Source organism: Melozone crissalis, unplaced genomic scaffold, assembly GCF_028551555.1.
Source record: "Melozone crissalis strain CALT ecotype California unplaced genomic scaffold, PUWL_Pcris_2 ptg000042l_1, whole genome shotgun sequence".
Taxonomy (NCBI): domain Eukaryota; kingdom Metazoa; phylum Chordata; class Aves; order Passeriformes; family Passerellidae; genus Melozone; species Melozone crissalis.
The window spans coordinates 20,666,212-20,692,195 of NW_026535820.1; the positions used below are offsets into that span (position 1 = coordinate 20,666,212).

Sequence of the window (25,984 nt, forward strand, 5' to 3'; positions counted from 1 at the left end):
TCCATTTTATGTATTATCTAGACTTTTTCACAATGGCTTTTAGGAGATTACTAGAATGTTCCCTCCTTTTGTTGCTATCTTTGTTGTATATTCATACATTTATTTATATGTGAATACAAATCCATATAAATGTATAGTAATCTTCCCCTTAGGATACCGTGAATGTATGTCATAAAGGAAAGGAGATTAACAGTAGAATACAATACAAACAGGCTGACTTTGTGGCAGTCTTGCAGAAAATCCTGCCAAGCAAAAGAATAAATAACAGCTGTGTTAATCAAAGACAAATTTAAAAGATAAGGCTTGAATTTAGATGGTCAAAGTCCCAGAAAACTGGGCAAGATTAATACCCACGTAAAAAAGAACTCCAAGGACAAAGAATGTAATAATATACAGTTAAGTTGAAGGCAAATTTTCAAAACTTCTCCTGTGACTTAAAGGCCTAAGTCAAAACTGACTTTGAGAGCAGGAGCATTTACTTTCCTGTAAATCCATAGGGTTTGTGCTCTGGAATCCTTCACTCTTTCTTGAAAAGAGAAGTTGGTTGATGGCCTGCCTTAGTCCCTTTTTGGAAGGATAATCTGTAGTCACCTGAAAGTCCAAAACCTGTTCTGGTCCAAGCAGAGGCTGAATATCAACCCAGGCTACTGACTCAAACCAAAGAACTAAAGGTACAAGCATCATTATTCCCTGTTATACTGGAAAGCCGTGTGTCATCTGGTTTGGATTAAACTCACAATGATGTGTTAGCCTGCTCAAGATCCTGTGGAAGCATTTTGAATCAATTGTAACTGACGTAAATATAGCCCTGGACTGGAAATCATCCAGAGAGAGAGAGCTGCAGCAGTTCAGCCAAGATGCATTATATCAAAAGCATGGATAAGTAATTTGGTGTCCTTATGGGAAGGATAGCATTACAGTTTCACAACATTCATAAAGTGCCTGCACAGTGAAAGATCTAGCACAGTCATTAAAAGATGGACGAATGCCCGATGAATCTTCACCTCCTATCATGGATCATGGCTCTCTTATCTCGGCAGGTGTGGGAAGAGGAGCATGAACCCACAATGACAGAGGGCACAACAACAGCTTAGTTGTACTCCTTTGACAGGAGTATGTGAGCTTCCAGACATGATTTACTATGTTTGCATAGCAATATTAATTACTTTTTAGAGGTTATCTATACAAGAATATGTACAGGATTGCCGAGCTTGGATGGAAACTTCAGCCAAGCTCTGTAGGACTTACAGGAGCAGTGCTTTTACTCACAGTATGCTACAGCTTTAAGTCACAAAATAGCGCTTGTATTTTTAGCCCTCTTCTGTAACAAAACATCTGTGTCATTTTGGACATTTCATTTCACCTGCCTCATAATTTTTAAATGATGCCTTTGGAGTTGGGATATGATGAATTAGCTCTTGCCTGTATAATTAATGAAGTGCTACAGGGAGTGGTTGAGGTGTTTTGATAGTCACCAAATTCTGCTGTTATCTACTGCATGATGGTTTGATATCTGGGTTCACACTCTGGGCTGTGACTGGCAGGGAAGTACTCAGCTTAAAGAGGCAATTCTCTAAAGTCCTCTGTTCCGTTGTCTCGGCACAACCTGGTGCAAACCTCAAAGAGTTTACAAAAAGCCAGTGCAAAACAGTAAATGTCAAAATAACCAAGAGTTATCCCTTCTTGTAATATGTGATTTCTACAAAAGGTGCTGAGGAAATTTCTAATGGAGTGCTGGGCCATCTGCGGTTTCTACTTCCCAGGAGAAGGTGAATGGGCATTTTGTGCCTTTGTTAAGATACTTCAAACTAAGGTACCACGCCTCTATGTCTTCTCTTCCGCTCGACAAGAGCTTTTACTTCTGTGAGATTTCCAAGAGCTACATCTTACTCCCCCAGCATCAATACTAAGAAAGTTAAGAAAGTCAAACCTTAGCACAGGAGTCACTTGGCTGACTTCAACAGGGCTGCTTGTTGGATTCAGAATTACTCTCATCACTCAGGTACCAACCATATTTTGTAAATATTAATAGCCTCTGTAGCTCTAAGAGCTTCAGGAGCTGCAGTATATTTGAAAACCTAGCTTTGAAATACCTGGCATGCTATAGCTTTCCTCAGAGTCCTCATGGATGAAATATTTGAGACAAACCTCAAAAATCATATAAGCAGGAGAAAGTGGTATTTCCAGAAGGAAACTGGAAAGCTGTTGTGCATCATGTGTTTTCCCATTTAAAAGGTGATTTTTCTTGTTCTGGAATTTGCCTTTTTTATGGGTATTGTGAAGACGTGTGTCTTAATCTAACATTTCCTGCTCTCACTGGAGTCCTAGTGGTTTGGAAGCACCTCCGATTCACTTGACTGCTTACATAGAAATGTTTTTCACAGGCATGTAGTACAAAAATTTGGGCACAATTAGAAAACTACCACTTAGGACCTAGAAGGTGTTACCTTGACAGCTCTCATGAAGATGTTCTTTCCATCTCTTTACTATAAGCCTAAAAATCACTTTAAGGTCACAGAAAACCTTTTATACTCCACTGAGAGGAACTGCATGGCCAAAGTATAAGAAAATGCATTGGTTTTATTATCTTGACTTCTTCATTTGTCCATTGAAGACCTGAGAATATAGCAAACTAAATTTGATTTTGTGGTCCATTGTTTCCTCCTAAACTCTGAATTTCTACTTTTTAGAGGCCTGTGAGAACCTATTTGGTGTTTCCTGTCTGTTGTGTTTGTCTCCATGAAATTTAGCCTCTGCTCATTTTCAGCTCTTTTCTGTCATTTCTTAAAATGTCATTTACTATCATCTCACCATGACCTTTCATAGTATTGGCAATGCTACTAGACTTATTTGGCAGCTCAGGAGGTTCTTGCCAGCACAGTTTTGTACCTACATGTTAAATGAAAACTCTGTAGACCAATCTTCAGCAGGAGTCTTCTACCAGTTTTCGATTTAAAATCAGATTTATGTTTACACAGTTATGTTTGTATAGTTACTGATGTCCTGAATAGGAGAGATTATCAAATAATATACTGAAATTTAATTCTAAAGTGAGTAAAACAGCCTAAAATTTTAACCAAAAGAAGATGAGTGAATTAGCAAGAAATGCAACCTTCAGTGTTCCCCACAAAATGTGGGCCAAAAGCCTATTCTGATACAGTTTTCTTCTTAACTCTTGAAGGTGAAATGTGCACCACATCAGCAAAACATCTATTTGTTCAGCAGAGACAAGAGGATTTACTTCTGTTCATATTGCCTGGCTGTTTGGGATTTTTTTAGTCATTAATTTTTGTAGAATGTAAAGTGCCCTCATTGCTTTGACTGAGCTTTTTACAAATACTTGGAACTGAGTGGAAAGAGGGGCTTGTGTGTGACTTCTGCTGATAAGGAAATACGACAGTGAAATGCTGTTGGAGAGACGTGGGGAGACATCCACCAGCTGCAATGCCCATCTGCTGCCCTCCCTGTGTATTTTGGTGTTGGTGTCACCTCCCCCTGCACAGAGAGCCCTTCTCAGTTTCTCTGCTTGCTGCACTCCTACAGAGCCTCTCACCCACCCAGCAGCACTTGATTTCTGGAAAATGGAAGGGGAAGGGAAAGAAGCAGGGTTCAGGGACATCTGCAGACAGAGGGATGGAAAAGAGGACAGAATTAGAGATGAGGCCTCACATTGCCTCAGGTCATCAACAATAAAGTCACAGACCATTCAGGTCATTGACAGGAGTTTCCACATTGATGTATTTCCCATCAGCAGATGTATAACCATTTTTGTTCAGGTAAAAATAGAAAGCCAGTGCTCTGAGATATTCTCCATCTACGTTTCTTTATTCATTGCACATTCTTTATCTACACTGCTTTTTTAGCGATCTCATTAACAAAAAAACAGACTATTCAATAAGTGTGGAACACTTTCCAAAGCAACTCATAAAATCGTTCCCAATGTACTTGAGTGGCAGAAAATAAAATTAAGCCCACATCTTGATTTTTGTTTAGCTACAGAAATTTCCAGCAAATTTTTCATTCCTTCTGACTAGTTCTGTATAGCACAAAGTACAATACAGCACAGAAAATACAAGCAATACCCTGAGAGTCCAAAATTGCCAGACAGCCAACCCAGAACTGCCAAGAAAAATTTAAATGGTGTACATTTGCTCAGGAAGTTTTTGTGTTTTGTAATAACTTTAACATTAGCAGTACCACAAAGAAGGATGTTCTGAATTTAAACATAAGGGATAAATATAGCCAATGGGGTTGTAACAGTTTGTTGCAATCTGAGAATCTGATCCAGGATTTTCATGACAATGTAAAGTTGTTCATCACTCTATCAAAAGATTCAATAATATCTTCAGTGAATATGCATTTTTTTAAAATAAAATAACTTTATAGGTAGTGTTTTGCTTAACTTTAAAAGTTCAGTGTGTTACTTTACATTTCTTCAGTCTGGTCCTGTGAATACTATTAAGCTCAATGTTCAAAACATTTTGTCATAAATACCATTCATTATGAAAATGTAAATGAATACATTAGAGTTTACTTATTCATGTTTTGTAGCTCAGCCATGCCTTCAATATACATTAAAAACATCTAAAGGAAAAACCAATAACTCAAGTAATGCTTGTTTGCTTAGGTCCTGAAGCCTTTGAAAAAAGTGTAATGGGTGGAGTGGTGACATTTACTTAAAAGCATTCCTTAATTATAGGAAGGAAGAAAGTAACGGCTGAACTTTGCTTAAAACTAAGCACAAAGAAAACTTCAAACACATGTTGCATGACTTTAGGCTCCTGTTTACATGTCCACTCTCTAGATGTGTCTGCCTCCCTTCATTGCTTATATCAGGACCTTACAGTGCTTACATTTGCAATATATGCAGTTTCATGAGATGCCTTCCAGTAGACAGTATAGTCCAGTTCCTTATGCTGTTACCTTAAGTCAACCAAAATGACAGACTTTGTCTTTTGAAGTGTTTCAGAAAATCATACAAACACTCTGAGTTTCTTAATTATAATAATCATTCTGGTTGAAAGGATAGCTCCTCCTTTCCCATTTTTGTCATAAACGGAGGCAATGTTAGAAGATGTATTGAAAGCTGTAGAAAGTTTGATCCCTTATGTTTCAGTGCTTCATTGTGTCTGCTGAGTATTTTGATATTTATTTTTCTTTAAAAACCCTAATTTGTGGTTCTAGAGCCAAAACTCTCCTAAGATTGTCAAGTTTACATCTCACATAGATTTTACTTAGTTTGCTTCTTTGCTTGGTGTATGATTTGGGCCCCACTGGAGCTCTTGAACCTGTGCATTTCCTGCAGTTTTAACTATCTTATTGTGTTATAAATAATGAATCTGGCTAAATGTGAGTTGCTGGCAGAGGCTAATCAATTTTATTGTAAATAAATATTGTGGATCAGTTTGTGCATTACTTTCCTCCTCCTTCTAACTCCTTGGTACTTATAGTTGCACACTGAAGGATGCTCAGTGTCCTGATGTACTCCAGCTGACATGAGACCATGCTGTACCCAGGGAGTGTTTACAGGGCTCTTGGTTACCTTAGAAGTGACACCATCAGAGCAGTAGGAAGCAAAAGAGCGTGACAGCTTTTCCACTGCCTTTTGTGAGGTTTTCCTCACTGCTACAGATAGCTCTCTGAGGAGGGACTGAGTGCGTGCAGCGAACAGCATCACGCTTCGTGCAGTACCAGTGTTTAGACAGAATCTAATTTATTTGTGCTTCCTGCTCTCCTTTTCCTTCATGTGACTCTTAACCATCTTTGCTTTCTACTTTAGTTAACACACTGCTTGCCCTGAACTGCAGAATAAAACACTTCTGCCTCATGCTATTTGTGTGCCTTCACTGAGGAATTCATGCCAAGGACTAGTAGTAAATGCAGGGCTGCCACACAACCTATTTTCAGGGTCAGTCCAGGTGGAATCTGAAGGGTTTGCCTTGGATTTCGGAGTTCTTAGCTAACTAGGATCTCTCTGGGTGAGTGCCAGATGGAATTTATGGAGACATCTACTCAACAGAAGTGGATAAATTGTACAGTGCATGTGCAGTGAGCCTGGTGCTCCCAGAGCCTTTCATGATAAAGTGTGACATACATCCAGTGGGTTCAGTGCTCAGACAAAAGTCATTGGTACTGTAAAGGCACAATAGAGCAAACATTTTCTGGAAACACAGGGTTTTCTAAGCCTACAGTACGTGGCCAGCATTCCTATGTTTCTTTGTCCTACGTGGGTTTGTTTTTCGTAGAAAATAAACAGGTCTTAGGCAAGCATTGACACAAGAAAATAATTTGTCACTTCTAACAATAAATATGTGTTGGAAATGTTTAAGATGTTTTAACCAGATGCTTATGTCCAGCTTTTGCCTCCTGTAGGTCATGTCCAGATGTTTCTTATCTTGCCCATACCCACTGAAAATTACATATGACTTATTCTGCCATGATCTGTTCGTGTTCTTAAGTAATCAGCATTGAAAACTGGCTTATACTGCTTCCTCTTAATGTATATGAAAAGAATTCTTTCCAATTAACTTGAAAAAAAATGTTTAACAGAACATACTCTTGTTAATCATTTGGGAACCCCTTCTGCCCTTTAGCAACAGCTTTGTTAGGAGAAAGAAGATGAAATAGAGTCCCTTTCAGCATTTGACAGACACATTGCAGCCATGTAGTGCACTGTCTCTGTTGCATTGGGCCAGCACTGAAGTGATGTGATTGCCGGAGCGCAGGAGAGGTCTGGGTTGTGTCCCCAAAGGTCACTGTTGCCAGCAGGCAATACCTAGAGAGTATATTCCCTGAACTCCCCAAGCTCAAAGGGTTTGATTGTGAGAGCCCTCACACTGGAACCCACAAACAGAGAGAGATTCTTCTGCAATCTCCATGCCTGGCTGAAGAGGGGCCACAATGTGGCCTTTGTTAGGGCAGGGAACTTCCCTCCCACTTACAGGGACGTTGCGTAAGAGACAGCTGAAGAACCCACGGTAAAATGCATTTTTAAATGTTGGCAGGTAACACTGGCATGCAAATTCTGCAATTCAATCTCCAAACTTCTGTTACTACCTTGATGAATTGCAGACAAAATATAATTAAATTAAAAAAGCTTTTAATTCCTGTAAATATTACAGATCTTTTTTAAGTCTTTAAATCTAAAGATTCAGTAGACAACCCCTTTTGGTCCTAAAAACTATAGAAGTATAGAACATCCTGAGTTGGAAGGGACCATAAAGATCATCATAGTCCAACGTCTAGCCCAATGCATGACAGCCCCAAGAGTCACACCATGTGCCTGAGGACATTGTCCAAACTCTTCTTGAACTCTGTCAGGGTGGTGCTATCACCACTTCCCTGGGGAGCCTCTTCCAGTGCCAACCACCCTGTGGTTGAAAAAAATTTTTCCCTAATATCCAGCTCAAACCTCACCTGACACAGGTTCATGCCATTCCCTCATGTCCCATTGCTGGTCACCATAGAGGAGATCAGTCCCTGCCCGGGCTCTTTCCCTCATGAGGAAGCTGTGGACTGCTGTGAAGTCTCCCTTCAGTCTCCTCTTTTCCAGGCTGAAAAAACCAAGTGATCTCAGTCCCTTCTCATACAGCTTTTCCTGTAGACAGCTCACCATCTCTGTAGACTTCCTTTGTATGATCTCTAATAGCTTTATATCTTATACTGTGGCTCCCAAAACTGCCCCAGTGCAGAGCAGAGCAGAGCAGAGCAGGACAATCCCCTCCTTGCTGGGCTGGTGATGCTGTCCCTGATGCCCCCAGGACAGGGTTGGCCCTTCTGGCTGCCAGGGCACTGCTGACTCATGTTCAACTTGCCATCAACAGGACCCCCAGGACCCTTTTTTGTGGTGCTGCTCTCCAGTATTTAGTTCCTCAATCTGTGCATATTTCCAGGGTTGACCCCCCCCCCCCCCCCAGGTGCAGAATCTGGAGTAAAATTCAAGTTGACAGAAACATCTTTTGAAGAATCTTTTGTAGAATACAAAGACAGGCAAAATTGAGAATTCGTGTGTTTTGAAATCTAACCAATACAGTAAGGTGATGGCTTATTTGCAAACCCATATTTGTTAATAAAAGAGTGATGAGATTCACATGTTTTTGAAGTTCTGCTGGGCCACAGGATGAGAAAATTAATAATGAAATAAAACCTTCCTCTGCCTCTCGCTTAAATACTCTTTTACAAAGCAGGGCAGTGTGACAGCAAGAATGAGCATGCTATTTAAATATTTGCTATACCACATGCTAGAGAAAGGACAAGGAAGCTTTAGCATCCACTGTCTACAATTTGCCTAACATCTGCAAGATAATCAGAAACAGAAGTGTGTAGATGGAGTTGGGGGGATATTGTCTGATATATTCCCTTCTCTGTGATCAGAAGCCATGAAGCATGGGGAGAAGGAAATAAGCAGACCACAAACAGTGCAGGAACAAGGTCACCAGGAAGGAACCAGAAGATGGGAGATTTGGGTCAAGAGTGAACTGTGCACAAAAGTACTATTTCCCATTGCTGGTCTCTTCCTTTGCCTGGAATTTGTTTATATTTTATTTAGAAGAAAGAGATATGTTGGTACATGACTGGTAAAAATTCAGAACCGTTCTTAATAACAATGAATAAATGTTTTTTCCCTGTCAGTGCAAGCTACTATCCCCTTTTTTAGCTATAGGAAAAGCTGAACAGGTAGTTGTCCTGATGGAATTATTGCAGTGTGAAAAGGTGGATCTTCATCCTACAATGACCTGGACAATTTGATTCCTTCACCTTTCCCATTCTTATAAAAGTGACTAATTGTGCTGAAGCAGGTTCAGGACCCACTGAATGAAATGAAGGATAACAGCCCACAAGAATAAGATGTCCTCTCCCTCTGTGTAAACAACAATCAAGTGCTGTTTTTAACTGCAAGATGGCTTTATTGCTTCAATTTGTTTTATGGATTCTTCACCATCCATTACTTAATTAAACTCAAAATACAAGCTTGGCTTTATCATTACTGAGCCTGTGAGCAATCATTAAGTGTCACTGAGCCAGCTCTTAGTGTGGTTTTACAAACCTTTATTTTGAGGATAGGGTGGGAACAGCTTATTGGATCTGGCTTGACTATCCTGAAATCGATAAGTGGTATCAGATCCTGAACACACTACTGCAGTACATATGCAAGATAAAATAGAGGGTCAGGAGGCTTGTTTAGCTGATGCATTTCATCAGTGTTATAAATATACACCAGGCCAAAACCAAAGTCAAACACAGTTGAATTAGCTTTCTAGTGCCCCATGGAAATACCCTCCTTCCCTGCAATAATTTTTCCATGGAAAGCTTTCTAAATTGTATTTCTCCTTCCTGACACTCATCAATGCTTTCTTCTGCAAATATCCAGAAACAGACAAGTTCTTTGATAACGTTAGTTTTTATATACTTCTCCTTTCTTTTGTTTCTCTTTCTCAGTGTTTTACGTGGCTTTTCTTTTTTATTTTATTCCATCCTGAAAAACATTTCAGCTCATTCAGTGGAGTTGCTATAATTTTTGCTCAGTGCTTTTAGTTTCATACTCCTCTCCCAACTTTTTCCATCGAGGAAGCCAGGATCTGAGATCCCTCCTGTGTTTAATTTAATCAGCATTTCAGATTAGCTCACTACTACCCATGTGTGTGAGGGAACAAAAGAAACTTAGCATGAACTTTGTGACTGCTGCTTGCTTAACAGGACTGGTTTACCACTTTCCTGTAGGAGCAGCAGAATCAGCTTAGTGAAAACTTTTTATTGTTCTGAACTTCTCTTGAGACACTGAGAAAAAAAGACCAAAACAAAGGACAGCATGAGGGTGAAAAATGTGTCAGGAACAGAGGTTGTCTGCTGCAAGGGTTCCCAGGTAACAGGCAGCCTGGGCTTCTTAAGCTATTTCGGAGACAGATTGCTGAGTCAGTGCTCTTACAGTGTCCTTCAAGAATTAATTAAAAGCAGTGAAGAATATGCTTTGCTTCCTCAGTAGGATTTTTTTTTCCTGAAACTGTTTTGAGCAGCTTTGGCTGGAGGAAATGGGAGACAACTGCCATTATCACATAAAGGCAAGACCACTTCCTCCAGGACAAAAGTCACAGGTATATGGGTCAAAACAGCAGCTGGAAAAAAGCTGGAAGTCTTTCAAACACATGAGCTTTAATTAGGCAGACTCAGAATAATTGGAGAAAGTTTGTACCAGACCACCTGGAAGCAAGCTTCAGATGTTTACCAATAAGGATAGAGCACCTCTGCCTAACCTTTCTTGTTACCGGAATTTTACACAGCTTGATTTAATCTGGGTTGGGATAACAAGCCTCAAATATGAAGTTCTCAGGAACTTTGTTCAGCTGATTTTCCAAATAAGCTCCATACTTGTAATATTGTTGTAAATGCACATTAATTACACAGGAACCTTAGACGTATTTGGCAAAGTTGGTTGCCACAGCAGTTGTTGCTGTTTTACATGGTCTATTTAAGCAGTTAGCTTTCTGGTATGGTAATATTACAAAATAAGCACACTCACTGTGGGGAGAAAAGCAGCAACCCACTAAGCCTCTTTCTTCCTAATATGGTGAAATAAAAAGCCTTGGTCCCAGCCAGCTGAAGTGCTGATGGAGCCAAAGCCCAAGGATCAGTGTGGTGTGGCGCCTGAAGAGCACAAAGGTCGTGGTCAGGATTCACACTGGGAGGGCAGGCAGGGAATGTTTAAATTCCCTGACCATGACTAAATGATGGGAGCCAGTGATGCTATCAGGGGTGCCCTCTTCTCATCCCAGCTTGTGTTTGATTCCAGAATGGTGAGAGCATTCCCTCCTGCAGTTGCTGGCTTGGGTGCTCTGGGCTGTGCTATATAGCGTGTGTAGGGACCTACTTTCCACAAAGGTTTATATTAAGCAGGGACATTAATTTCTCAGTGAGCAGCAGTGTTGGGGCCTCAGGCCCCAAGCTGAAGAGGAGCTGGTGAGAGACAAGCTGTGGCAGGACAGACAGCCCCTGGTGTCTCCTCTGCTTGCACAATGTCCAGTGAACGGAGGCCCCAAACACCATTGGAGTACCAGGCAGCTTTGCCTTTTTCCTTACTCGTGTTCACTGTCACCTTTTGAACAAAAGAGCTCAGGTTTTCACAGCAACAAGCAATGTGTTGGTGGGTGCTGTTTGCCCCATCCCACCTAGCTCCCAGCTGAAGAGATGGGGTTTTCTGGCTGCTTCTCAGGAGTTCTGCTTCTGCTGGTTAAAAGCTCTGCTCAGGGAGGCTTGGTACACTGTTGACTCATCATATTTAAATCCAGTGATCCTTGCATTTTTCTTACTTGCTAATGTGAGGATGAGACATAGATGAATCCACAAAAGAAAGGGAAATCCATACAAAAACCCTAGAGGCCGACATGTCCAGATGCATAATTCCGGTGATTATAATTTATCAGGTACCCCAGCCATGTGAGGCTTTGGGAATAAAAGCCGACTGAAACTCACATCTCCCCAGAGGGAGAGCTACAACAAAAGCGTTTTAACCACAGTTGTGTCACAAATTCCTCTCGCATTTGGCAGCTGTGGCTTGTTCTAATTAAAACAACAACAGTTTCAGCACTGTGTTTTAAAGCAAACAAACTGTTTATGAGGGGAGAAACGGAGAGAAACACTGAAGACAGCACTTCTCTTTCCAGAGAACGTGTCTCCACCACCACATTGAGTGTTCTCTCCTGCTGCAATGTCGTCACCCATCAGAAAGCTTTGCTTCCCAGCTTTGCTTCCAAGAGCACAGGGGCTGATTTGGCAGATGAATCATCCATATTACACCTATGAGTGTTCAGAAAGAGGCGAAGGCCTGAGCTTTGCCTTTTATAATGCCTGATCATGTCCAAAGCTGGGTTTGTTGTGCTCTGTTGTCCCCACCACATCTCCCCAGCCTGGAGCTCAGATCTAGCCCAGAAGGACCTGCCCAGATAAAGTGAGGAGGCCCTGCAAGCCCCAGGGAAGCATCCAGCCCTTCACTGGCAGGGAAGGATGAAGCAAAGGCAGCAGCGCAGTGAGGGAGAAGCATGCTCAGTCAGCTTTATGAAATAATACATTGTTTATACATCCATTAGGAAAACTTTGATAAGGAGGGAAACACTGAAAAGGAAATATCTTTTTTTCTAGTGGAGTAAAAGTGATGCCTGTGGTTTTAAACAAAGGCATTTTGGCAGGATCATGCCATACAGAAGAGGAAGAGAAAGGGAAACTGTATTTGAATTAATTCAGATAAGTGAAGGTCAGAAGACCTTAGGTCAGAATTTTCCATTAAGTCCTATGGTCTAGCTCTCTGCCAAAATTGTGTTACCTCCTAACTCCTTTGTACAAATATTGTTGTGGTTATTACTACTGATTGCTGTATCTACTGCAATTACACATACAAAAGCTGTTTACAGTATTGCAGCCATAATAATGCGAAAGAACAAAGTCAGGCGATTTTCATGGTAGGTGTTATATGAAATTTCGAATGAATTTGTATAACTCTCTTCAGCATGTACTTACAGTGGGGAGAAGACAAGAACAAAAGAGCAAGGAGCAAACCTAGTTTTAATTCAATACCTGTATTGAATCTTAACTTGAAACTTGTTTTTTGGTGAATCATAATTTTTTGAACCTTGATCAAAACCTCTGTTTGACCTAGAATATACTACTTTAATTCAAAGTCAAATTTTGTTTAAAATTATTTTAACTTAAGAAAAAAACCCAAATCTTTTTTAAAAGGTTTTCAAATTAAAAGTAATTCTTTTTCCAAATTAAAATATTTCAAGTTTTTTTTTCTTTTTTGGAAATGAAGACGAGTTTGTAACATATTTCGGTGTTCCCAGTTCTCATTATTTTTCCCCAGAGAAGTTTTCACTGAGGCATTTCATCCAGTAAGCAAAACAGGAAGGGATAGAAAGAGAAACTGAGGCAAAAAGAAGTGAAAATAGTTTTCCAGTGTCTCTTTAAATGGATACCAGTATTAGAAATAGAAATTGTGTTTCCTGAGTTCCCTCTAGATTGGGAAATACTGAAGGACATTAAAGAGATAAGTTATCAGATGCAAAATACATGTCCAGCCTTTATTGTTGTGAGCAACGGAGATCATGAAACTACCAGGACTGTGTACTTGGCCTCTGAAATCTTGTTCCTACTTCCTGGTACAGCCACCGGTCAAGCACTGGTTGCCTGCTCCGTTTGAATGGCACAAGTTAGCGTGATAGAAAGATGATTTTCTTTGTATGGCTTTCTCTTTTCAGAAAGTCCTTCTCTCGTTGTCGAAGAATTAACAGGATGCTTTCCAACGAGTCAGTGCCTCCTGCCTTCAGTCGCTCCAATTCTCAGGCCTCCATGGACAGCACTTCCATGGAGGACTTCTGGTGTGAGGTGGAGAGCATCAAGGAGAGCAGAGAAGATGGACCTGAAGAAGCAATGCTCTTGGAGTTCAAACCTGCTGATGGTGAGCACATGAACACCACTTACTCCTCATTCCCTGGCTTTGCCTCCTCTCTAAAGAGCCATGGCCTGATCTCCTTCCTTGCATCACTCAGTCTGAGCACAAGTACTAGTCTGGGTCTATAATCATTGTAGCTCCTCTTATGAGCATCACAGTTAACCACTGGCAAGAAACAATAATTGTCTGGTTTATGCACTGGAGCCACTAATTAAATTCTGAAGTAAGTTTTGTTGCATTGAATTTATTTGTGCTTTGGGAAGACAGATACAGTGTAATTCATAAAAGAGAGCCACTCAATGAAAACTAAATTTGCAGCATTAAATAGATTAAAACAAAACATTTAAAGTAGCAAAATGTTAATTTAGTATGCTATAATTTTAAACTTTCTGGCTTTTCATAGGATATGATTCAGAAATAATTAAAGTGTTGAAGCAGTTTTTGGTTAGATGTAGTATTCTCCTATCATGAATTTGATATCTGCCTGTTTCTCTGAGATTGCCCAATTAAGATATCTAAACTTAAGAAAGTTTAGAGATAAGTCTGAATGTAGGGATGCCTACATTGTTCGGGCTCTCCACTTGACGAAATTAATTCATCATTTATACAGCATGTCCTGAAGGTATTACTGCCTCATTCTGTTACCTTAATGTTTTCCCCTCTCGTTAGGCACTGTGTTTGGAAAAACATTCAGTATGTGATGGCTTGTTGCAATGCACCTTTGTGTTAGATGATTTGATAACACCTAGAACAGTGGTTCCCATTTTTTTTTCCAGTTAGGACCCTCGTCACAAATGTATTAGATTGTGTAACACAAAATACCAAGTGTTACTATACAATGAAACCAAATTTCTTCTGAGGTCGTGACCTGCTGATAACTGCTGCTACCCTTCTGTGGCTCCTGGCCCCTGGTCTGGTTACTACTGATGTAGGGATAGATTTTGAAACAATGGCATGCTCTTTCCATACAATTATTAACATGAGTGATGATGTATTTTTCCTACCTTGACGTGCAATGGGATGTCATTAATTCTGCTACCAGGAAGAATGGTGGAAAGTACTGCTTTATTATTTATTAAGCAATCAAATATGCAACCAGTCATGGTAAGTAACCCATGCAGAGGTATCTAGCTCCAACCATGTGCTGTTTCCATGGGAAACACCTCCCATTCACTAGTTTCCAGCTGGGCTCTCCTGGAAGCAAAAGGAGAAGACCACCAGAAATCTTGGTCTGCTGTGAGGGTTATGATCAGTCAGCCTAAATCCACTGTTCTGCACTCCTCTGTTTCTTATTGGGAAAATTCCTGTCTGGTCATACTCTTCAGCTTAGAGACTCCCTAAGGAGATCATGAGCCTCTTGGTGCCACCTCCATGCAATTGTCAGCACGAACTCACAGGTGTCCCTGACTCGTCTGCACAGTCAGGACAATGACACAAATCTGTGAGCTGCCAAGTTGGATAACTTAATAGGACAAGGCAATACAAGATCTTACTTTCCAGAAACTTTTCCATTAGTTTCATCAGTGCTGAACTAAATCTTCTCAACTGCCTGAACTCTGCGGCAGTCCCGTGTTACCCTTTGTCTGAGTACACCTCATGAAATCACATTGATTTTTTCCCCTTTGCCCTGAATTAAAAATGAGACTGCAAGTCAAAATGCAATACATCTCCACACTTCATTTACCTTCATATTGTTGTCTTAAATGCATATATATGTATTGCATACACCCACACACAATCAGGCAGTGCTTGTCCTGGTTATTAACATTAGGAATATATTCAGTCTGGGATCATAAATCTTGGAAATAATAGTGAGTTCTTTTAGGGTCCTAATAGGATAATACTCCTTGCCAGTGATCAAAACACTAAAAACCAATGTGGAAACCCTCAGGGCAAAATAAAAGCAAATATTAATTTCAGATGTCTTTGAGAGGAGGAGATGAAGATCCTTAAGAAGGAGGCCAAAGGGTGATAGAAGCCAGGCAGGCATGACTGTCAAAACCTCAGTGTGCTTTGCCAGACATCATGTGCAAAGGGCAGACAACAGCATACTTATTCTGTTGATGTTAGCAAATAGAGTCAAAAAGGAACAGAGGATCATGACAAGTGACACAAGGGATGAAAATGTAGGGGAGGCGAAAGTCGTGGTGTATTTAAGATGCCCATGCTGTGCAGAATTGCTTTACAACTTTTGTTACAAGGCTTGAATGCTGGGAGTTATTTAAGGTTATATCTCTGGGCTGTTTCAGGTTATATCTGGGATTCAAAGCAAGACACATGTCTTTCCTAGCAAACTCTATGAAAAAAAAGAGAACTACTCTCTCAACTATCTGTCTTCTGGTGCTGCAGAATCAAACACAGTATCAAGACCATTCTCTATTAGTAGCTAAAACCATAAAAATAATGCTTTCTTAAACCACATGGGGGAGGGGAGGAGTTAACCTTAATTTAATACCAATGTGTCATAAAATTTTGAGCATTTTTAATGCAATAATTTCTTCTCTTGAATACTTTTACTCCTTTAATTGTTGTTGTTATGTGTTAGTCTATTGTTTGTGTGTGGTTGGAACAGGAAAAGGGAAAAGCCAGAGAAAACAAGTCACAGGGTGACTCGTAAGCAGGCAGAATTTAATGTCTGCCCTGATGTTTTTCATAGCAAGTTTGATTACAAGCTCAATTCTTGGAAAGAATATGTCAGGACAAAAGCCAGAATTAATGTTATTTAAAAGCTGAAATATGGACAGATGTGGCTCCAACAGCAGTGCACAAGAAAGAGAAGAGACCTTCTTAGAAAGAAGAGTGAAAATGGCAGATGAATCACTGGTTCAAAGCTTACAGAGAAGGAAAAGGAAGAGTCTTCATCCTGTCTGTGGATACAGAAAGGATAAGAGCAGAGACAAGCTCTTTGATGGGATACAGGGCTGGTCACACCCCTGGCTAACACAGAGCAGGGGTTTAGAAGCAGCTATTTTTGTAGTGCTTTGTAAAGGGGCAGGGCAGGGCAGTTAACAATGAAGTCAGTGATGGCACATGCATAAGATGCTTTTGCTTGTCCCTGCAGCCCAGTCCTGTAATTTTCTCTTTTGTGTATGTAATTGCCAAAGTGCAACAAACTGGTGTCCATCAATCAGCCTGCATTCTGATGTCAAGAAAAGGCAATAAAGGGAGAGTGGAAATACCAGCCTGCCATTAAGACTGGTGCTGGGACAAGAACAATAACAGCATTGACGAGTTGTTTTATAGAACATGCTGCAAATTAATCCATTTCCTGTTTGACATGTTTATTTGCAGTACCTCTTCTTCAGTCAGGGCTGGAATGAAATTACTGTCTTGCGTCAAGCAGCTTACTGCTGAGCTAGGATTGCTCACAAAACTGAAATGAAGGTCCTCAAAATCTCCTACGTGAAGAGAGATTTTAAAATACTATGACTGTTTATTTTAAAAAGAACACAAATCAAAAAGCAGTAAGAGCAAAGTTTAAAGTTACTGAATGATTCAGAGAAGGTAGACTTGGACCTTTCCAGAGCCAGATAGTGACAAGGCACATTCATTTCAGGTAACAGGTAGCAAGCTGAAAACCTATATTGTCTTCACATGGACAGGTTTTGGTGGTGAGAGGACTGCATGTGTGGCTCTGTGAGAAGATGCCAGAAGCATCTGCCATGTCCAACAGTGCCAGGATAGAAAACAAATTCTTCCCACAATGCATGCCCTTACTGTGGAACCAATTGCAGTATTGAACCAGTTGGGAAGCAGGTATTGAACAGATTAAAGAAAGTATTAACATTGAGATCCCAAAAAACACTGAGGTGTACAGTGCTAATGAGTCTTTAATAATTAGAAGTTAGAGTGATACCTGACTTGTCAGGATGGCTATTTCTGCGTCTTCCTCCCTTACATGACCTCTTAGACACTTAGCTCTTCCTGACCCTTGCTCTTTAGTGAGCAGTCCTGGTTCTTAATCATCTTGTTCAAAACATGCAGTTGGACTAGGTGGACATCACCCTTCTCTCAGTGTGGCTTCTTCACTATCTACCAGCTGATCCTCTGGAATTGCATCGCTAGAGTGCAAATCCATTATTCTGTTATATACACACCTCCAGTATTTCTGTTTATTTGAATTGGAATACCAATTTTATTTCCATCAGCCAAATGGAAATAAATTCTCCAGTACACCATGTTACAAATGGTGAGCGTGGCATAAATGGGACCTGAGGGGATTTATGCTTTTGAGTTACGAGTTAATTTTTAGGGACCTTGCTTTGTCAGGCTGGTTACTCTGCTGCCTTCTTCACACACATATGCTCTGAATGAGGATGAAATCTCTCTTCTGTTCTCCTCATAAGCCTCTCTTGTGCAGATACTGATAAACTGAAAGTTTTTTGAAGACAATATGTTTACAAACCTAACTTAACTTGCCCTTGTGGCCTAAGAAAGGTTGGAATTAGAGTATTCTCAAGGTAAAGGCTGTGATAGCAGTCCATCATGCCAACTCTTTTCCTCAGCCCCCTCTCCCTACTTGCCAGGGTTATTAACATGCTGTCTTCCTCCACAGAAGGGGAGCTGGAGGCGGAATGGCTGCAAGACGTAGGTTTATCCACATTGATCTCAGGAGCTGAAGAGGAGGATGGCCAAGCCCTGCTGTCCACTCTGACCAGAACTCAAGCTGCTGCTGTACAGAAGAGGTACAACACCTACACTCAGACCCTGAGGAAAAAGAACAAGCACACAGTCCGGGATGTGCGAGACATCTTTGGCACCAGTGACTCTTCTGTAAGTGTCCCCATGCATGCCTTTGATCTTAACTTTTACGCATTTTGCAAGTAGCTCACCAAAGTTTGTGCCAGACAGGAACCCTTTCCTGCTGACAATGCACAGACAGTCATTAACAGTTTCTGACCATAACACCAGACTTTCAATGTTGTATACAGTACATTTGAGAGGTAAGGAAAAAACCCAATGCAGCGGTACAGTTTTGTAACTAACCTGCAACATAAAGTTTTATCTGTTGCCAGCCATCCTCCTGCAGCCTTATGTCAAGACTAACATTTGCTCCTTTATTTTTTGGAAACTGGTGAGTTACTCTTGGCAGCTATTCAAATTTTTGATGGCTTCTGGGGACACTTGCTATTTACTCAGCAGTCTCAGCGGTGAAGTAAAACTTGTCTAATGAAGCAACTGGGGTTCAAATATGCATAAGCAATTAAACACCTGCCAGCACGATTGTAACTTGTACACTGGCAGTTACATTTCACTTACATAGCAAACAAAAACCTATTACTGTTCATTTGCTTCATGGCTTCAGAAATCAGCAGTACCTCTGGAGGTTTCATCCACTTTTCCCTGAGGATAGCTCTGAACACACCAGTTCCTGTCAGTACATGTTTTGATTCTGGTGAATGTAGTCAGCTGTGTGAGTTTAGTCCACTGCTCAAAGCAACACACATGATTTTATGTTTATCACTCATGATGTCTTAAATGGGAGTCACCAATAAGATCACAAGCTCACCTTTGAAATTATTATTAAAATTGTTGCCATTATAAAACTCCCACAAACTGTTTTTCATTATGGCAGTGCTTTGTCCTTTCCTGTGTGTTCTACCATCTCCTCAAGGCTTGATATCCTGGATTATTAAAAAAAAAATGGGAACAAAAATTGTAGCTGCATAGTTATGTTAAAATTACAAAGATACAATGTCCAGATATTTAAACTTTTTGCTTCCAAATTTAATATCTGGATTCTTTTGAACTTTTTGCACATATCCCACTAATACATCCAGAAGCATCCAGTAGTTTCCTGTGGGCAGACATTCTTTAATGAGAAATATCAGGCATGTTTGCATGAACATTAAAAAGCTTGTGGTACTTCTAGTTAGATTAGCTCACTTCTTCTGATTCAAGTATCTGTAAACCATAAAGTGTTTAATTTTTTTTACAAAAGCTTGAATTTCCTAATTAATTTAAGTCAGCCAAGTAAGAGTTGTATGTTTTCTCTCAGATGGGCACGTTATTGATTTATTTTTGACCTGCTTATTTTCTGCTTCTAACTTGATGAAGTTTCTCACTTGCAAAAGGAATTTGGATGCTCAGAGCAGCTGCGCTTCAAATCAGTGTTTTACCTCCTCCAAAATTCAGTTTGCTTACTAGTTCTGAATTGTGAAAGTCTAAAAGATAAGATCAAATCAGTAATTAAGTCTTCTAATTCTTCTTCCCACAAAAATATGCAGTTCTGCAGGTGCTGACCTAGATGTTAAACCCAGATGCCCAAACACAACTGCAGAGCACACCATCACCTCCCTCCAACAGCCTGTGAAACGTTTTAGTTCTAAAAGCCTGCAAGGCCCCAGCACTCTAATTTTCCTATTCACCAGTGCTCCTATCTCTGCTGCTTGTTATGGGATGTAGAAACTTTGTCCTAATTATCAGCCCTCCAGGGATAAACACACTTCAGGAGGGCTTGTGTCCCTGACCTAAGGGTTTCCCAGGTAGTCTTTTTAAGGGGGTATCAGCAGTCCCTGGAGCTTTGCTGCCTCTTTGGGCACAGCCCTACAGCTGCCAGAGAATCTTTGAGATTTATCAGTTTGGGGAAGAGAATCACATTAAAAACAACCCAGCTAAAAGAAAAGAGTGGCTGGAGATGGAGACAAGCAAATCTTCTCTGCACAGCTGGGTAAGAGAGGCTGCTTGAAATGACATGCAGTTCTGCTTTCCCATCCTGCCTTTTAGTTGGGAAGGACAGAAGTAAACAGAACATGCTGCAAATAGCAAATCAGACCTAATTGTTTCACTTAACTCTATAATCCTCCCCATTAGGAGAATGGATTTACACCTCTTCCCAGCAACCTAAGAATCACAAGAGCCCAGAGGGATGGGTCACAGGATGGATTACTCTCTTCCTTGGTTAATGATGAGAGAAAAGGGGATTAGCTCACTAGGGTCACCTGAGATGAGATTTAGGGGACCACTAAAGAGGCATAAATTAGTTGTCATCTGGAGTGGGGGAAGAAGAAGATAGATTTGCCCTTTTTCCTCTCTGTTCTGAAAAAACCCTGCCTACTAGATGTTTTGCTACTACTGCCTAGTGGCCAGGCTCTGCATGGGTCAACACAGAACAAAAGGTGCTTTTCCAGCCATCCTGCCTTGAGGTCCATGCCCTCATGGCAGGAGTGTCCCCTCAACAGACAGAATGGACTGAAATAAAAGGAAATGCAGCTATTCCTTTTCTTGTTTTGGTAGCTTTGGTGCAGGGGTTTATTTTCTTCTGTTGCCTGTCCTGGAAAGAAGCCATTCATCCCTTGGGGCAAAATGTTGCCCCTGTGTTACAAAAAAGACTACCCCTGTGGTTACAAAAGCCACACCTTGGCAAGCAGAGCAGCCTGTCCCAGCTGAGGTGCTTTTGCTCTGCTTCAGACAGGTCCACAGCCAGCAGACTCGACTGACAGCCACACTACTGAGTTTTAAATTGGATGGTTTATTAATCACAGTGGCCTGATTTTCCTTACTGCTGCTACCCTGCTGCTTCCATCAGAAGCTATCGGCCCTGTTAGTGCTCAGAGCTTAGAAAAATCAACAGCAGCATGCAAATGGGGGACACACATACATTCATTGTGTTATTGGACAGAGGAGATGAAGCACTGTGCTCATTAACAGCCCAACCCTGTACATTGTAATTAACTAAAACTCCTGAATACTTTCTACAAGCATTTTACTTCATCAATGCATGACAAAATCATGTCCTAGTTAAAGAAAAATCCCTTACTAACCCAGAGCTCTTTGCATGAGCAGGTGTTTGTGGTGGCAGTGCTTGGAAATGTGAATATATTCAAAGCATGGGCAAATTGTATCCTTGCCAGAGCTATAAGGTTATCCTCCTTTGCCTTTATTTCCTTTAGCTTCAGGGCTGAAAATAAAATTTGGTCTCTTTGGTGCTCCAATGATTTGGTTTTACATCTCTACAATGAGTGTAGCTACTAAAGAACTGTTTGTCTTCCTCATCTCCATCCTCTCCTTTGCTCTTCTGATTTCATCTTCCCATTGGAAATTCCTGTGTATGTTGTAGCAGTAAACAGTGGGCTCATTTTTAGTGTGTCTAATGAATCACTTTCAGTCAAAATCAGGATATGGGAAGTCTCACCTTTGCTGAAGCCTCAGGCAAATGAATAAAGCTGTCCCAGTTTATTTAAGGACACAGTTTGACTCTTGGTCTTTCACATTCATTGGGAAAAGGTCTTCAAAAGTTCTTTAATTTTCTTTTACCCTGCAGAAATAATCTGGATCTTTAAATTCATGCATTAAAAAGGTTTTATTCCCAGTCTTTCTAACATTAAAAAAAAGTAAGGGCGGGGAGGAAGGAAGACATTTTAACAAAAGAGACATAGATTTGGTTTCATTATAGACTCTCACTGTGGAGGCTGGGAAATGGGACTGAGGATATGAGATTTTCAGGTACCCCAGTTATTGTGCACAGTTCACATTATGCAGTTCCCCAGGCTACGGCTGCCTGCTGCCAGCCCTGCTGGTGCCAGGCAGAGTGTGCAGTCCACTCCATCTTCCATATCTGTGTCTGCCAGCTCTGCCCTGCTTATCAGAACCGGGGTACTGCAGGTGCTTCATGACTCGTTTCACCCATGTAACAAGGCTGGAAGAGTTTTTTTCTTAATAAATTTGATTTACCATAAATCTATTCTGAGCATTGTTCACAGGGTCAGACATTTTGAGCACTGAAAGTAGATGAGCCAGTTGCTAATATTTACCATTAATTTCTACATCTGGATCTTAAGCAGAAGCATATATGCTTTTATGGTTGATTTTCCCAAATTGCTGAGACCAGTTAAGCAATCCTCTCCACGTCTATACTCCCACATGAAATTTATGGTGCTTTTTTATGTCTTGAAGCTTTTTGTGTAAATGTTGTGGGATTTTATCATGAGTATCCAGCTCTCTTTTTTAAAAAATCCACGGTCCTTACAGTCTTCTGGCAAAGGAAGCCTATGTGACTCAGATCCTGTTTGCTATCAAGCTCACAAGCCATTGAATGGACTTTCTCAGGAGCGATTTTATTCTTGTTACATTTGACTTTGTTACCCAAATAGCTAAAGGATAAGACTGGATAAAACAACTGAAACGTTATTTCAGGCTTCCAATTAGAAGAGCTGCCTGTCATTTAAATATCTGACATCTTTTGACAGCCTGAACACTTTTCCCACACATTGACTTCAACTGGGGAAAACAGAATTTTTGCCCTGAGGCATTGCCACTTGTTGATAAACAGCTGACTTAGCAATTTAAAGACTAATTAAAAGAGCTGCTATTAAGGGCTCATGGGGGCCTGCAGCTACAGGTTCACCTGGAAAACTGGGTCTGTTCCATCAGGCTCGGGGTGTGTGAGACAGCAGGTTTAAGGAGGGCTGGGTTCTTCCCACAAGGAAGATAAATAACAGCAGAAAAAATGTACACATTGTAGTTCCTTTCACTGAGTAACCTTCAGAGCAGTTTTATAATTCCTGATCTTGTTTTTGTTTGTTTGTTGTTTTTTTTTTTTTTTTACTCAAGAATGAATAGTTGAGCTGTTATTACCCGTGGAACACAAACACTCAGATTTGTCTTTATGAGCCACAAAACTGCTGAGGACAAGGCCAAAACTCCACTGCTAAGAAGAGGTGACACTGCTTGAAAGTCACCCTCTGGGCTGCCAAGCCACCTCTCAGCAGTGCAGAATGGTTTCTGGAGTGGAAAGAAATTAATTTGACTATAGAAAATGTTTCTTTGTTCCCTCAAGTTGGTTGTTGCAACTCATTGATAAAAGTATTAGTGTATAACCTGTGGGAGGACATCCATCCTTTAGAAGCTTTCTGGTGCCCAAATCACAAGAGGTTGCAGACTGACTGATTTCTGACAGGTCCCTGGGAATAGCGGGTGTTCAACATGTGCCAGAGAGTCTTCAGAAAGATTTGTGGACAAAATTATTAAAGCCAGGGTGAATTACAATTTGAGGAGGACTTTCAGTTAGCCTAATTCTGTACAGCAATTTACTTGGCTAATTTCAGTCATTTTATAGGACAGGACTCATTAGGTACAGCAAGCTGCAGTATTACTGACCTCCACACAGTCCAAATCTGTGCAGTCTGGGGAAGATTGATTCTCAGGCTTGGCTTTGAAAAATATACTCTGAAGAATCACAACAGATTGTTTATTCTTGTCAAGAGAGTGTAAGCTGAGAATGATACACCTTTGCTTGAACTGTAGCAGTTTTTGTCCGTAGACGTTTGCCTTCACTGCAGTCTGATCATCTTTCCTTGCCTATCAGCCCACATTTGAGACAGTTCCAGTGTCACCAGTATCTTCTAATGGTATCCAGCTTCCTGGGCAGAAGCCAGTTTGGAAATCAGTTAGCTGTGAGTATGACAATATGTAACCAGTGTTCACTTCCTCTTAGTAAATGACAGACAGAAAGATCCCTTTCTGGTTCAGAGGTTAATCCCCTCTTTCATGTTGGGGCAGTGCTATGTATATTTCTTCAAAATCATTGTCAGCTTATTGTCATGCAGGAACCAAAGTTTGCCATTAAAGATCAACGTTGTACAGACACAGACTGCTGCCCTTGAGGCATCAGCATCTAAAAATGCTGATCATTGCAAAGCTGGGAATGTAAAAATAATCTGTAAGCAATATCATGCAGAATTTGTCCAAAATATGTCATCAGTGTATTTTCTTGTTGCAAATCAAAGTATATTTCCTTCACATTTCTTCTCTAGTACTGCAGAAATTGTAGTATTAGAAATTTATAATTTTCCTAGTTCTGCCCTGTTATTCTGATCTATGAATGGTGTTATCCCTTAAATTCTTTGCCCTGACAGTGATTGGCAGTACTAATGAAAGTAATAGCTCCCCTCTACACAGTGTCTGGATAATTGTCAGCAATCTTCCATGAGAATGTTCATCTCTCAGTTTGAAAGCTCTTCCCATCACCATTGTTCAGGGCTTAACTAAAGGGATATTAATACCCAAATTTCTAAACTAATCCCTTGGATATCTACCTCTGGATACAGCGGCACAGACATTTTCCCTGGTGGCAAAAGCTGCTGAGGTGATACTTCTGCTCTGCAAGCAGTTTTACTGAAACAAATGGGGAACCAAATGCCCAGAGGTACCATGAGCAGCCTGTGGTGCCATGTCCAAGAGAGATGGGAAGAGAGATGGAAAACACCTTAAATGGCTTGGACATTAGACAACAACTAAAGCCACAGTTCAGAAACCAGAAGCCACCTAATAACTCACTTAACTTTTTTCATATCAGACTTGTAAAATATGCGGTGTTGCAGAAAAGTCCCTGTAACTGTAAATGCAATGATTCAGGGAACATGGGGCAGTGAATTTAAAAAAACTACATGTTTATAAGACATGTAATTTTTTTTTATTCACTTCCTGATTGCCATGACTTTTGAATACACTTATGTCCTGTTAGTAAATTCTTCTCTGTAGTCCTGGGGGCTGAAATTTTACTTCACTTTCAATGAAATTTATTATTCCATCCCAAATGGATTAACCTTACAGGAAAACTAAAAATTTTCCTGAGATACTAGAGATCCATCAGGAAAATTGGCAACCCTTTAACTTATTTATGTTTTCACACTTTGGCCTCCATGACAATAGCATATTTCTGGACTTGATTGTACTGAGTTCAAAAATTTTCCTCTGACATCCAGCAATTTAAGGAGGTGACTAAATTTCAGAGAAGAGCATTAAGTCATTTCGCAATATCTACTATAAATGCCAGTAGATATAGTGTTTTTTAAACTGGAAAATTGCATGTTTTGTCCTTTTATGGTGCTATACACCTAAACTATTAAAAATGAGAAATATGTGTATGTCACTACATAAAATATATGCACAATGTCTTGTGATTGTATATAAGTCATCAGTAACTTGAGAAACTGTGTCAACAGCATTTTTCTGTCAAGACCTTTTATTTTTAATTGTTCATTTGACAAGTGCCACCACAATTTGCTGGCCTGGGAAGACAGGGATGGAGTAAAAAAACTTGGTAATTCCTGATAAACAGGAAGTTCCAGCTTGACTATCTTTCTCACAGAAAGCAACAAGTTAAATAATCTAAAACGAAAATAGGGATTTTATTTCTAAGGGGTTATTTCCTCAAGACAAAACAGGAACATGCTGTGGTTTGCACTGAAATTCCTCTTTGAAGCACTTCCTTTATTACTTTCTCAAGAATTTTGTCTGCCTGGTTCAAATTTTTAATGTCTCCATACTAAATGCAATTTATTATTCATATATTATTTCCCTTATTTTCAGCTAAGAGCTGTCTAGACTGCGTAACAGATAAAGGCAGCCCATCCATAACAGAAGAGCTCTCCTATGATGTCTCTTTCTCAGAATCCATTACAGTCCTTCCAAAAACCCAAGAGTGGCCAAAAAACCAGAGGTTCAAAAAGGAAGACTCAGCTTTGCCAGTAAGTTTCTTCTCCATATATTTCCTCGATTGTTTTCTTTAACACAGCAATTTCCTGTTTCATATCCCCAGCACAA

General features: G+C 40.3%; 1 protein-coding gene across 1 annotated transcript in view; it reads left to right on the forward strand.

The window, feature by feature from the left end:
- ARHGAP28 (Rho GTPase activating protein 28) overlaps nt 1-25,984 on the forward strand; it is a 72,285-nt gene that overhangs the window by 27,591 nt on the left and 18,710 nt on the right. Inside the window, exons 2-5 of the mRNA XM_054285047.1 lie at nt 13,245-13,444; nt 17,994-18,211; nt 23,745-23,832; nt 25,751-25,908. Of these exons, the coding sequence (XP_054141022.1) occupies nt 13,279-13,444; nt 17,994-18,211; nt 23,745-23,832; nt 25,751-25,908 (630 nt within the window). The 5' untranslated portion in view covers nt 13,245-13,278. The remainder of the gene's footprint in view (nt 1-13,244; nt 13,445-17,993; nt 18,212-23,744; nt 23,833-25,750; nt 25,909-25,984) is intronic.